General features: G+C 43.4%; 1 protein-coding gene and 1 long non-coding RNA gene across 8 annotated transcripts in view; one reads left to right on the forward strand and one right to left on the reverse strand.

Annotated features, from left to right (window-relative positions):
- Nucleotides 1-6,485: 6,485 nt before the first annotated feature.
- LOC147601388 (uncharacterized) lies at nucleotides 6,486-7,542 on the reverse strand. The gene is made up of 3 exons (XR_015258253.1): nucleotides 7,430-7,542; nucleotides 6,907-6,952; nucleotides 6,486-6,826 (listed from the first exon to the last, which is right to left on the reverse strand). It is a non-coding gene; the product is annotated as an uncharacterized LOC147601388 (long non-coding RNA).
- Nucleotides 7,543-8,109: 567 nt separating this feature from the next.
- STXBP5 (syntaxin binding protein 5) overlaps nucleotides 8,110-13,321 on the forward strand; it is a 110,103-nt gene continuing 104,891 nt past the window's right edge. For 4 of the 7 annotated variants that reach the window (XM_086743483.1, XM_086743485.1, XM_086743484.1 and 1 more), the window contains exons 1-2: nucleotides 8,111-8,555; nucleotides 10,476-10,573. In XM_086743483.1, the coding sequence (XP_086599609.1) occupies nucleotides 8,403-8,555; nucleotides 10,476-10,573 (251 nt within the window). In that variant the 5' untranslated portion in view covers nucleotides 8,111-8,402. Of the gene's footprint in view, nucleotides 8,556-10,475; nucleotides 10,574-13,321 lie in introns of all 7 variants that reach the window. The other 3 variants (XM_086743480.1, XM_086743482.1, XM_086743481.1) reach the window with 1 other exon arrangement.

Raw genomic sequence — 13,321 nt, forward strand, 5'->3', positions numbered from 1 at the left:
GGTCTAAATTCTGGTCAGGACAATGCCATGCACTCGGCTTGCTGAGCTGATCTAATCAAAGCTTACCATTTCTTCTGGGCTTTAATTCAAGCAGTTACGACATGTCAAAGTTCAATTCCCTCAATTAGGGTTTCAAAACCAGTCACCAGTTGGACCTAAAGCCTACTCAAGCTCACTGAGTAGTGTCTTGGGACAGAATCTAAAAAAATGTAAAGAATGGGAGAAGTGAGAATTGTCAGGCTTACTGACTTTAATAAATTAGAATCTGCCCTGCATACTCTAGGCTTCTCCTACCCATTTACCTTGTTACCCATTTACTTTCTCTGAAACAATTATTTGCCTTGCTAATTTCAAATTATTATGTTCTTAAATTGGAGGGTCCTAGTATGGTTTGCTTTTTTGGTTTTTTTTTTTGAAAGTCTCAGCTGTCCTTGCATTTCACCTCCTTTTTCACTGGTTGGGAGGGAGGGGGGAAAATATGGAAAGAGGTACTGTTTGCCACGCTTGGAATGAAGTCAAAACCATATAGAATACTCTTGGTTTTATAGGAAATGTTTTAATTGTCTTGAAATCTGATATTTTCTTGCTCAACTGAGCTAATAAGAAAATTTAAATATGTATCTGGTATTATTACTTCTAAACTGATGTTACAAGAAGGGTTTACATTCAGAGAAAAATGCTAACATGAGTGAAAATAAATGTACTAAAAAAAAATAAAGGCCTAAAATTAAATGAAGCTTAGATGCATTTTGGAGCTTCTAGCTTCAGCATCATCAAAGAGATTGTCCGCTTGCTTGCTTGCATGCTTAGCCTTGCAGTTTATGGAATTCACTGCTTTTAATTTAAAGTAAGAAGAAAAAATGCTAGTGAAATAGTAGCCAGTTTTAACAAACCCCAAATGTTTCTGTAGTCTAAATGAGCACTTGTCTAGATTGTTAAACTACTGTACAACAGGAATCTCCTTCCAACTAATGCATTGCAATTACAATGACAGTAATAAAATACGTACGCTTTTTTTTTCTTGTAGTGGGCAGTCACATAAAATGATTCATTGATCAAAGATCCTGTCTGCAATGCTACACTTCATACAAAATACTGTATATAAACAGATCACTACGTTTGAAAGACATTTTAAAAATTGCAGCACTATAATTCTGTTTTAAGAGCTGATAAATCATTTTGTCCATCGTATTTTAGCTTTAATTCACTTAGTTCAAGAAAATCCTTCTTCACTTGGCAGACACTCATATTTCATCTTAATTTGGCTATTTTATAAAGCTTGTGTTAATTTCACTTGTAATATTTTGCTGCCTTTTAATGGAGACAGAGTGTATTTCGTATTTACTTCACACTGTTATGCAGGTCTTAAAGTGGCACTGTAATAAGAAGCACTTGTATTATACTTGACCAAATACCATAAAATGTGTATGATAAATACATATGAAACAAGATTCATTATTCAGCAAAGTATCAGCCCATATTTTTCTAGATGGATAAAAGTCTTACCTTGTTTAAAATCTCTTCTGATTCTACTAGCATTACATATCTGAGGTTTTAATCCTGGCTTATTAATGTAAAACAGAGAAAACAGAAATGCAGCACACTGGATGTGAAATTGTAACTTTATTTTGTAATAATGCAAAAAGCAATGGTTACAGAATCTCTGTCTTTGGAGATATGTAAAAATTAGACATGACCCTGAGCAACATGATCTGACTTTGGAAGTTGGATCCAATTTATGACTGAGTAGACTGTTGGACCAGATGATCACTACAGATCCCTTCTCATCTCAGTTATTCTGTGCTTACATGATTCTGCATTAGTATGTTTCAAGTATCCGTCAGAATAGATCAAATTGCAGGAGCAGTACAATATAAGACAATAAACGATCCAAGTTTTGTACTGATGACAAGTATTTCATACTGTCAGTTGACTAAACCATGTCTTCTCCTGATGTAGCTGAAGCTTATACATACAGTTAAGAAGGTGCATGGATTACACTGAAGGAAACAGAAGATTAATTACACATTGAAGTGATGGCATAGATTGGGTTAAAATCAGAAAGTCCTTAGTATCATTATTTGTAATTTTGCTTTGGCATCTAAAGAAGAACTACAACATATTAAGCAAACTTAACTGCTGAATGCACATATTACGTGCTCCTCCTGTAAATCATTACAATCCACTACCAGTATCTCAGAATGGTTTTCTTATAAATATACAGAGACTGAAAATCCCAAAAGAGTTCAGTTCAAGTGAGAGACAAACATTATGAAATGAATCCATACACAAGAAAGTACCCATAAAAATATAATTAGTTAGGAATGGAAGAAGACAACAAAGGACTGGGTCAGAAGTATAACAGATGTGCATTTTAGGAGCCTAAGCACAACACTGTACTTCAAAACTGCTCATTCTGTGGCTGCCTAGCCCTGGCGGTGCTTATTCGTGACCAAAAAAAAAAAAGAGAATTTTCATTCAGATGCTCCACTTTCCACCTAATGAGTAAACACAATCCAAAGGAAAATGTCATGGAAAGAGAATCTCCTCTCCTTTACTTACCGATTTTTTTTTCCAAAAAGACAGTAGGTGACAGAAGGAGATGATCTCTGGAGCTTACAGAGTATCCGCTTGGAAGGGAAGCATCCTGAATTGTGAACCCTGCTGCTAGGACTGTTTATGCACTGTACCCTAGAAAATCATTAACAAAGAAGAAATAGTCTACCACCAAAACTGTCTGTTTTGATTGCACAAGGGATTAATTTAAAGGGTACAGGACAATTGAGGAAGCTGTTGTAACTAAAAGCATGAAGCAGGAGAGTAGAGTAGACGGTAGGGTTGAAATGCCTCTATTCTTAGCCCAGAGCTGGCCCAGGCTCAAGTAAAATGCAATACAGAAAGCAGAAGAAATCAACAGACTGCACGAACAAAAGAGAACTGTGCATTTTTAGTACAACATAAGAACAAAATTAATTAAATGCCTGCACTGACCAAAGAAGATTTGGATAAGCAGAAAAATAAATTACTCCTTCAGACAGTGATAAAAGGAAAGGATTGGCTGGAGCCAAATCAGACTATGCTGCTAGGATGACCTAACCTTAGGTACTGAAGACACGGCTGAAAATAATGAAAGTAAATTTGAAAACAAAAAATGTAGTGTTAACATCCTCCTTAAATATTTATTTAGTGTTATTTATTTCTTATTTAAAGAGCCTCTATCTCATGAAAAAAAAGACGGATGCTTAAGTACAACATTTTTTGAAAGAACTGTGTGTCATCAGTGAAGATGAGAATAATATGTAAGTAGGTCAATAGATAATAAACAACAAACATATTTTCACTACATACAGTAAATTTTCAGGTACAGTTTAATAGCTGACACTGCCTTTGTCTGGTCCAAGATGATAGTGGTAGGACAAAGATGCAAACAAGCACGTGAGTTACTAAGGAGGATGGTATGCAACATCTTTTACAAGTCTCACATTTCCCTCATGTCGTGTTACTGTCATTCATTCCTTTTGCCTTATGTACTCTCCCTTGCCAGTGCATTGTAGCTATTCACCTTTTGGCACATACCACTAGTAGGGGCCAGCAGTCAGAGACCCACAGCGATCAACTGATAACAATTCCTTCAATTCTTCCTAAGACAGCCATGCCTCTTTCTTTTGCCATGCTCTAGCTCAACACACAACAGCTACATGGGCACTTGTGTATTATTATCTATACTAGTTGTGTAGATCAATGCTGCAGAGCCCTTCCAGTTCATACTCCAACAACCAACATATGCACTTGTCGTTACGCTTGCTGACCTCAGCGGAATGTGGAGGAATCTCGGTGCAGTCTCTGCAGCAGTAGGATGTGCTCTCTCTCTGCCATGCATGTCTATGCAGCCTAATGACATCCACATGTAGGGTGCTAGTCATGCTGTTCCACAGGTCTTTAATAAAAGATGCCTGTGATCTGTGAGCCTGCCAAAGATCGCACAGGCTTCCACATGCGGGACCTCAGCATATCAGTACAGGCACGGTCATCAGGATGTTTCTGAAATGGGCAAATTTACAAACATTGGCAGTTCATCTCCAATTGAGGTTATGGCAAGTACTAGCATAGATTTTTTTTTCCCAGGAGTTGATCAGCTAATTGACACATGCTCTTCATTTCCTTCTTGTTTATGGCTCATTCAAATCAAGCTGCAGAAATATCAAAAAGTTCACCTGTAGCTGGAAGTCCTCCTTAGGATTTGTCCCCAGTGCAGATTATTGGGGGAAAAAAAAAATCACAAATGTTTGTTTGGCAACAGCTTTGAGTCTAGAAAGCTTGAGCAGTTTCCCAGCAGCCAGGAAAGATTCCAAAACTCACTTGGAGCTGTGGTTACACTGCCCTGTCCAATATATTTGAGTAGAACAACCTGAATAGGATTAGTTCAGAAATGTTTCCCAGCTTCTTTCTATTTATGGCAAGGAAATGTTTGGCTAGGGCTCAGTCGGTCCTGACTCTGCAGTGTGAGTGACTAAGCACCATTAAGAAGTTCTTAGGAAAGCTAAGCATCTTAGTTAGTCTTCAAAGCCTGGATTGACTGACTGTCAACAGCTTTAGCGCAGTTAGAGGCCAAGCAGAGATCTTGAGGTCACTTCTGATCGTCCTTTGCTCATACATGCTGAGCAATGCAATAATTATTATGGTGTGTAAATCACCTGGAATACACTGCCTTCTCTGGATACAACCGGTAACACTTTAGGGGCTTACGGCAAACACCACGAGTGGACCTGTCACTTCACTACCTACCCGCTGTTCTGGGCTCTTACTCATTCTGGTTCATGGTCATTCTTTCTTCTTTCTATCCACAAAAAAAAAAAAAGCCCGTAAGCAGAATGCTGGCTGCACTCTGCAGTTATCCGTGAAGTTATTGTGGTTATCTTGAGGCAAAAGACCCAACTAATGGTCTGTGGGATCGCACTGGTATGTAGGCCAACACTACATGCTCCATTGCCTCAAATACCTATTAGGAATAGTGGTTGCTAATGGGGTATCTGCAGAATACTGATCAAACAATGAGCAGGTGATCTTCAGTCTCCTTTTCTAGGAGCAGTAAATAACAGGATCAGTAAGAAAAGTTGGGCAAAGACCAAAGTGAAGTGGATTGACTTAGTGGCAGGGATTCGTGTGGCCAATGAAGATGCACTGCTGAGGGCTAAGTGACTTGTGGATACTTAACAGTGATTCTGTCACAGTTGAGTACAAAGATGTTGCAAACCAGTTGGGTCCGATTGCTTCTTCCCCAGCTGTGCAAGACACTTGGGCTTTGGATTGGAGTATAAAACACTGGCCAGAGATTTCAGACATCAGAGGCTGGAAGGTCTGAGTGGGCAACATGAAGTAAGGGGGTTAAGCAGAATTTGTCTCGTTTGTAAACAGGATGTGGTTATTGGGTAAGAGCTGCGGGCCCCAAAGAAGCTCTGAAATACAGCAGCTGTATCCTGAGAGATAACGGGAGATGTTCGCTAAACTATAAAATTAAAAGGCCTACTACTGCTCGCACTCATGTCTCAGTGAGAGAGAAGATCACCACTAATTTTTTACAGGAAGAGCTGAAGTCCCAGAAAGCATTTATTTGTTGAATGGCATCAGCTAGAAAGCCTGAGGGAAGAGAACTGTTGTTGTCTCACCGTTGTGTATATCATATCATTTGCCTAAATGTTCACAGGTATTGGTACAATGTTACAATAATGAAGGAAGTTCTGCTTGTGTTAGGTGCTAATGTAAACAGAAAATGAAATCTGATGTCTCCTCTAAAAATGGGTTGTCCAGTTAAAGAATGGATTCAAGGGCCAAGCACGTAGTAAGTAAGAAAAGGAAAATGTAGTATGCAAAAAGAGTGCTTTTAAAATCCTTTAATTCTTCATCCAGTTTTGAGGGGTTTTTTTTAGTGATTAATATTACTGTAAGTAATGAGGCTAGTTGTGCTACGAAAGTTACACCTAGGAGTGTTTGCAGGGCCTGGCCTAATGTATACTGGCAAGAGGACTCAAATAGACTGTAACTTACATTTTCAAAGTTATACATGTTCATGTCTTAACCTGTAAGAGTTTATGTTTACCATTTAGTCAAACACGGCCAAGTCAAACATTCCCAGTTTAGTGTGTTACAATAAGCACGTGTGACGGGACTGAAAAAGCAGACATTCTTTCTGTAACTTGTAAACTGTCAGCTAAAATATGTCATGGATAATTAAAGACATTCTGAAAATGTATACCTTTTTCTCTTAAAATTAGGTTGATTTTTACATCAGATATTTACTGATCCTTATTTAAGTCTACTTTATTTCTAGGATTTTTGCCATCTCTGGAAGCATTCTTTCCTATTTTACCAAGATGAGTTGAGGAAGGGTCCAACAATCCTGGTAACTCAGGGGAACAGCTCTGTAAGTTCATGACTTAGTCACTTTGCAAGAATATGTACACTGTCTTGGTTTCTTTCCAGTGCTTATACCTCATATGCCTGCTGGCAATGTGGCTCTAAATTTACATGGGGTTACAGGAGTTTGTGGAATTTTTACTTCTGAGGTTATGACAATGGCTGCATTGTAACTATTTTGCTGCATTCTGATTACGCTTATCCCTCTGTGCGCTATTAGATTTACAGTGCTAATAAAGCCTGCCTGCCTATCAGGCTGAAAACACCGCTGAAAAGGACCATTTTACGGAGTGCGGAGCCTTTTACTTCCAAGGCGTTCATGCTGTACCTAGGAGATGCGAGCCAATGTCTTGAATCACATCTCTACAAGTTTTCCCTCCAAAAGCGATGATTGGTCTTCCAGTTCATTTTACTGGAAAAGAAAGTTCAGGAAAGAGTCACAAATAATCAATACCTTCAGCAGTGTAACAACGACTGAGACAAGAGTAATACCTCTTACCTGACCACCGAGTAGATAATCCAAAAACTCAATCAAGCGCTAAAAGAAAAACAAAAGCAGTACAACAGCGTTAGCGGAAAGAAACGCTAAATCAGCCTGGCTGCCGTGGGAGCCCACGGGAGCAGCCTCCTAACTCCAGCGGCTCGGCAGGGCTCGGCTTGGCGGGCGGCGGCTTGCCCGGGCGGTGTCTGCTGGCCCCGCAGCAGCCCTCGGTCCAGCCAGCGCCGCCAGGCCGGGGCCTCAACACCTGCACGGCCCTCACTGGCACGGTGGGCAGAGCGAGGGGCGCGGCGGGGTCCGTTAACCGCTCCTGCCCTTGGAAACGCTCCTCTCGCCCCTACCCCAGCCCCGCTGCCCCGGCCGACAGCCGCCACGCCGCCGCCGCGGGATGGGGCGTAGCCCCTCCGCAGCCGCTGGGGGATTTTCCGCCTGTAACTGCCCGCGAAGCGCGGCTCCCTCCGCGGCAGCCGGGCTCCCGGGGAGCCGCCGTGCGCCGACGGCGCCGCCACCTGTTACCTGCTCCCGCCTCCGCCGGGCCAGAGGCCAACACCCAGCTGATGCCCAACGCGGTGCTCCCGGCGCCGCGTCCCGCCCGCACCCCTCACACCGTCCCGGCCCCCGCGGGGCGCAGCGGGGGGGAGCGGACACCGCCACATCCGGGTGCCGGCGCTCTTAGCGCGCATGCGTGGCCGGCCACCCCGCTGCGAGGTAGGGTGCCGCTGTGGTCACCGCTGCCGTCGCTCCTCCTCCCCCTCCCCGGGGCGCTGCGCTTCCGCGTTGTCAGGCAAGCGGGGGGAGCGACCGTGAGGCGGGGGAGGCGCCCTCCGCGGCGGCAGGAGGAGGAGGATGGTTGTGGGGGCGGGCGGCGGCGGCCGGGAGAAGCCCCGCTGGTGAGTGGCTGGCGGCACACGCAGCTCTGAGGAGGCGGAGGGTGCCTGAGCCGCGGGGCGGGCGCCTGCGAAGAGGGGGGAGAGACTGCGGCGGCGGGAGGGGACCGGCACACGCACGCACAGCACACATACACACACACACACACACACACACACATCACACGCACGCAAGAGACGGATGACAGCGGCGGCCGCGGCCGCCACGATGTGAGGCGAGCTGCGCGGAGGGACGCGGAGAGGAGAGGCAGCCCGCACAGCCCCGGCGGCGGGCGCGGCCGAGCCGAGCCGAGCCGTGCGTCCCGGGGCGAGCAAGGCGCGGAGCGGCGGCGGGCAGCGGCGCGTCTGGGACCGGTGGGCTGACAGGCTGCTGTTTGCTTGGCTCCAGTCTCCGTCCGCCGGCCCGCGGGCCCCCATGAGGAGCGCGGCCGCGCTGCCAGACTGACGCCTGGCCGCCTTCCCCGCCGAGCAGGAGAGCGAGGCGCCCCGCATCGCCGGCCGCCCCTGCACCGCCCTCCCCGGCGGGGGCTCGGCTGCCGCCTGCGGGGCGGGCGGCGGCGGCCAGGCCGGGGGAGCGGCGAGCGCCGCCGCCGCCGAAGACCATGAGGAAATTTAACATCAGGAAGGTGCTGGACGGGCTGACGGCGGTCTCCGCCGCCGCCTCGGCGTCGTCCGCCTCCCAGCAGCAGCAAGCGGGGAACCGGGAGACCGAAATCCAGGAGACGCTCCAGTCCGAGCACTTCCAGCTCTGCAAGGTGAGCGGATGGGGGCTGCAGCCCCCCCCCCCCCCCCTCCCCGGGCCGGCCGGGGGAGGGGGCGCGCCCCGTCGCCATGGGCGCTGCGGGGGCTTCGCCTTTCGGTACCCACCTCGCCGAGCCTGCCCGCCCCTCCCGGCTACTGGTTTGGGTTTATTATTATTTTGGAGGGGGGGAGTGGGGAGGGAAGGAAGCGGTGGGTGTAGCTGTACAGGTCTCGTTGGATTTCCGTAGTCATCTTTCCTGGAGAGTTTCAGGGTTTGTCGTCTTCGAGGCTCTTCTCACGCGTGTAATATTGATCGCGTTCGTGAAGGCTTCGTAGAAAGAAAGAGTGGGATGGATGGGGGGTTGGGGGGGGGGGGGGAAGGAGTGATACCGAGCTGTAGTGCAGATCTGATTATCGCGGCGTTTGAGTAGAAGCCTCTGCTAATGGGCCCGAAGGACAGGGGCTCTGTCGCTCTGCATGATTTGGAAATGCATTTGTCCTCTTCCTTTGCGCCTGAGAAAGGCTGTAGACGTTTGTGGTGGTTTCGCTGCAGTGTGTTGCCAAGTTGCTGATGCTGCTTTTGCAAATCTTCTCCAGAGACAGAGGAAAAGTTCTTTTTTTTTTTTTTTTTTTGTTTTAATTTGCTTGTGCGTGATACGACTGCAGTTTGTTTCTGCACACTTCAGAAAATGATGCAGCGAATTAACTCACCAGCTGTACTGAGAGGAATAAAAACTGATTTGAATATCAATACCCATTTTTATCTTTACAGTGCACCCATGGCCTAGTGTGATACAGATGAGCTTGTTTGTGGATTCTCCTCCGTGTTTTATCTAGTATTGCAGGCGTTTCTGCAACTTTTGCAAGTTGTTCACAAAGGGCACGGAAAAGAGCAGAGCTATTACCAGTTAGATTTTATTCACTGTGAAACGCTGAGAGTTGCGGGGTATGCCTGCAACTTCAGTGAAGTAAAAGGAGTACATCAGAAGTTTGCTATGCATTTGTGAGGTCCTCAAGTAACTCTGCTTTAAACTAAAGTTTTGGAAAGCGTTTGTGTGACTTACACTGTTTAAGTTTATAATGGAAAGAAGAGTAGATGACACTTTTTATTATGTTCTTGATTCTGCAATTAGCAGCCTGAGAAGTGTAATGGAGTTATTGCTTGGTCAATTACCAAATTAGGCTTGGCTAACCAGAAAGCTAAATATGCCAATAGCTTCATGTTAAGAAAGAATCCCATGGTTGAGGTTTTTTTTGTTTTGGTTTGTTTGTTTGTTTGGTTTTTTTTTTCATTGTTTTAGTGGGAGGTTTTTTTTTGTTTTGTCTATTTTGGGGGCTTTTTTTTTTTTTCTCTTTGAGGGAAGCAGAGGGTGAGAGGTTGGTTCTGTGGAGCTTGGGTTGGTTTTGTTTTTTTTTTTTTTTTTTTTTTTTCTTAACATACTCAGGTTGCACTGTCATGTGGGGCCTGTTGGATTGAAATTGAAGTGATTCTCAGAAAAGCAAGTCTAGTAATTTGTAGTTGTTCTAATGACAAGTCTGTCTTTGTTGCCAAACTTCCTAGGAACATCTCATATTTTAATAGCTTAGTGCCTTTGTTAAAGCTGAAAATAAGACTACTCGGAGAATGAGGTAGATGAAAAAATAAATTGCTGAGTTAATACAGTCTTTGTGCAGAAGAAATGTAAGATTAAGTTTCAGTAAGTGTGATTGGCACTTGATGATCAAGGATGAATGAGTAATTATGACTAAAAAAAATCTTTTATATTTGGTTCATGTAAGGCATCTAATTTTCTCAGTCTGTTGTTAAAATGGTTTGTAGTTACTTTCTTAATTGTGATTAACACTGAATCCTGTTCCCTAACATACGGTATTGATGCTGTTTGTTTTTGGTCTGCTGCTTGCCCCATCATTCCTGCGGTGTTCTGACTTGTTAGACTGTACGCCATGGTTTCCCCTATCAACCTTCAGCCTTGGCGTTCGATCCTGTTCAGAAAATACTGGCCATCGGGACTCAGACTGGAGCACTAAGGCTGTATCCTTTTATGTTCTGAAGCGGATTGAGCGTGCCTCATGCAAGTGACATTTTGATTCAGCTGCTGGAACTGTTCAGAAGTCTGGTGGGAACCAGGTATGCAGGAGGGGAGGGAAAAGCTTTGTTTTCTGTTGGCGGGTGGCCTGGTTGTTCTTCGTGTCAGTTCAAGTTGTGTTAATGATGTGAGGTATGGCTGCTCAGTCCCCGTTACCTCAAGTTAATATATACTTTTAGTAGAGGGTTACTAGTGTGCTGACAGTTCACAGCACCTGACTGGAAATATAGAGAAACCTGGGCTGAGCTCTTGTTCATTGCTCTGCTGTATCCTCCGGGATTGAAAAATTCTGTACTGCTTGGTGGGGTTTTTGGGGTGTTGGTGTGTTTTGTTTTGTTTTTTCTTGACTTGTTCTTGAGATAAGGTTTGTAATACTGTAGTTATCTGCTACTGCTTCTGTGTTGCCAAAAGATGGTTTCAAGTGGGGAAACTAAAGGATACAGGAATTGTATCTCACTAATAGTTTCCAAGTGTTGAGATGAGCAGAATGAATTTGCGAAATAAAGCACCGGTAACCCTGCTTCTTTTTGTTCACTGAAAAGTTAACTACCCATATTTCATAGCCATATGATACCATGGCCGTATGGTACTATCCCAGCCATGTAACAACATAGGTGTTTTAAACTTTTATTTTTAAAAGAAGATGCCCTGTAGATTCCTTAATTCACACTGCCATTGCCCAAGCCTTACTTTTCAGCAGAAGAGGTTGAATTGAATTCTCTGTTGTCCTGAAATTGACTGAACTCTGACCTTTTTGAGGATGGCTTAGGCCATCTTGCTAGAAAAATTGACTTAATCCTCTTTAAACTGTAGGTAAATCTCATCTTTTTTTTTGCTGCTTATAGTAGCAAGTAGACCTTTTTTTTTTTTTTTTTTTTTTTTTTTTTTTTTTTTTTTTTTTTTTTTTTTTTTTTTTTTTTTTTTTTTTTTTTTTTGTTCTGTAACATCACTACTCTGTCTGTAAGGTTAATTGCCTTAGGAAGGTTGTCTTTTACAAGTGGAAAAATTAGAGCTTCAGTATCAAATCTGAGGCTTTAAGAAGAGACTGAGGTGAAGTAGCTGGTATGGTATCTATAATGATATCTATTATGAACTCCTGAGAGGTCTCTTAATTAAAAGTATGGGTGACAGTAATGATCATTAAGAGCAGTGCTCTTAATGCCATGTTTGCGATGACCCTTAACTCCATAAATTTTGGTTTTAAAAAGGTGATAAAGCTGATTTAAATGAAGAATGAAGTGCAGGTGTGTGGTGCTGTTAATTACTCTCAAACTGGTAAAATAGATCAGAAAACAGACCTAAAAGTAAGGATTTGGGTTGGAGGAAAAGGAGAGATTGAAATGCACCTGTTTAGAGCTTACTCACCTGTAATTTTGGGCAACATGATATTGCAGTTTGGGTAATGATGACTTGATGAAACCTGTTTACTGGCACTCGTATGTGACTACACCTGTGAATTCTTGGAGTGTGAATTGCTTTCTAAATAATCAAGAGAAGTATTGCAAGATTGCGAGGGAAGAAATGGTTACTGTGAGAGGAAGCAGTAACGTAGACAGAAAATGTATTTACTGAGGGAAGAAGCTTCATGCAGAGGCTGAAACATTGGTGCTCTTCTGACTTGATGAAGATGAATATACTTCTCAGTACCTTGGTACAGATCTTGATTCTTGGAAGAACTGGTTAAAAGCCCTCAACCTCAGCTGATAGGTTAGCCTTGTGACCCAACAACACTGCAGAAGTTGCATCTCCTGTGATTGCTTGCTCTTTGGGATGGAGGAGTGCAGGCAGAAGGGATAGTGTCAGACACATTCCCAGTGTAAAAGCAGCCTCTCGCTTTGTGCCTAGTGAAATGGGTTTGAAAAGCTCTTTGGGAAGGAGTGAAACTTGCAAGAAGTGCTTGCTTAGAGATAAAAACACAGCCAAAAAGTACTTGTTGACCTACAGGATGCTTTACCTGCTAAGGTTTTTACAAACAATAAATTATGTGCAAAAATGCATTAAAGTGGGACCCACTTACTCTTTAGAGCTGCAAAAGTGTTTTTAACTGAAACAAGGTGTAGACTAGAAACACTGAGTCAGTAAAGAGGTGTTCATGGAGAAGGAAATCCTAAAAGTGAGACGAAAGTCAGTCCTCACTTTCTTCTGCATTCATGTTGTAAGAGTATGGTGAAGCAGGTTTTTTTTTTTTTAGAAAGGATATTAAAGATAAAATATTCTTAAATCAGGGAATGAGTTAACTTGGTTTGGATTTCATTAATATGTGCGGAAATTAATATTACAGTGACTTTGGGCCATTTATCAGCTAACTGCTTTACAGAACATCATCTGTGTATTTTAGCAGTCTGCAGTTCTGGTATTTTAACTTCAAAACCAGTATTGATTAGAACAGATTAACGTGAGCAGGAATTTTAACCACGCTCCTATTTCATTCTTCTTTATAAGGACTCTGTAACCACCAGTGGAGGACCAGAGAGAATTCTAATACACAAATACTAAATGTTGTGTCTAGTATTGATACAGCAACATGTAAAAATACAGCAAAAACTCTTTCTGAAGAACAAAGGTCTGTGGGTACAAACATACTGGGAGTTCACTGACTTAGTGTATTTATCAATTAGAGATAAATAAAGACAAAAATAACATCAACACTGTATTCAGTTCTCTGACTCCACAAAGTGATTGTGAAAATGGAA

This window comes from Chlamydotis macqueenii, chromosome 3 (assembly GCF_036417535.1).
Source record: "Chlamydotis macqueenii isolate bChlMac1 chromosome 3, bChlMac1.mat, whole genome shotgun sequence".
Classification (NCBI taxonomy): domain Eukaryota; kingdom Metazoa; phylum Chordata; class Aves; order Otidiformes; family Otididae; genus Chlamydotis; species Chlamydotis macqueenii.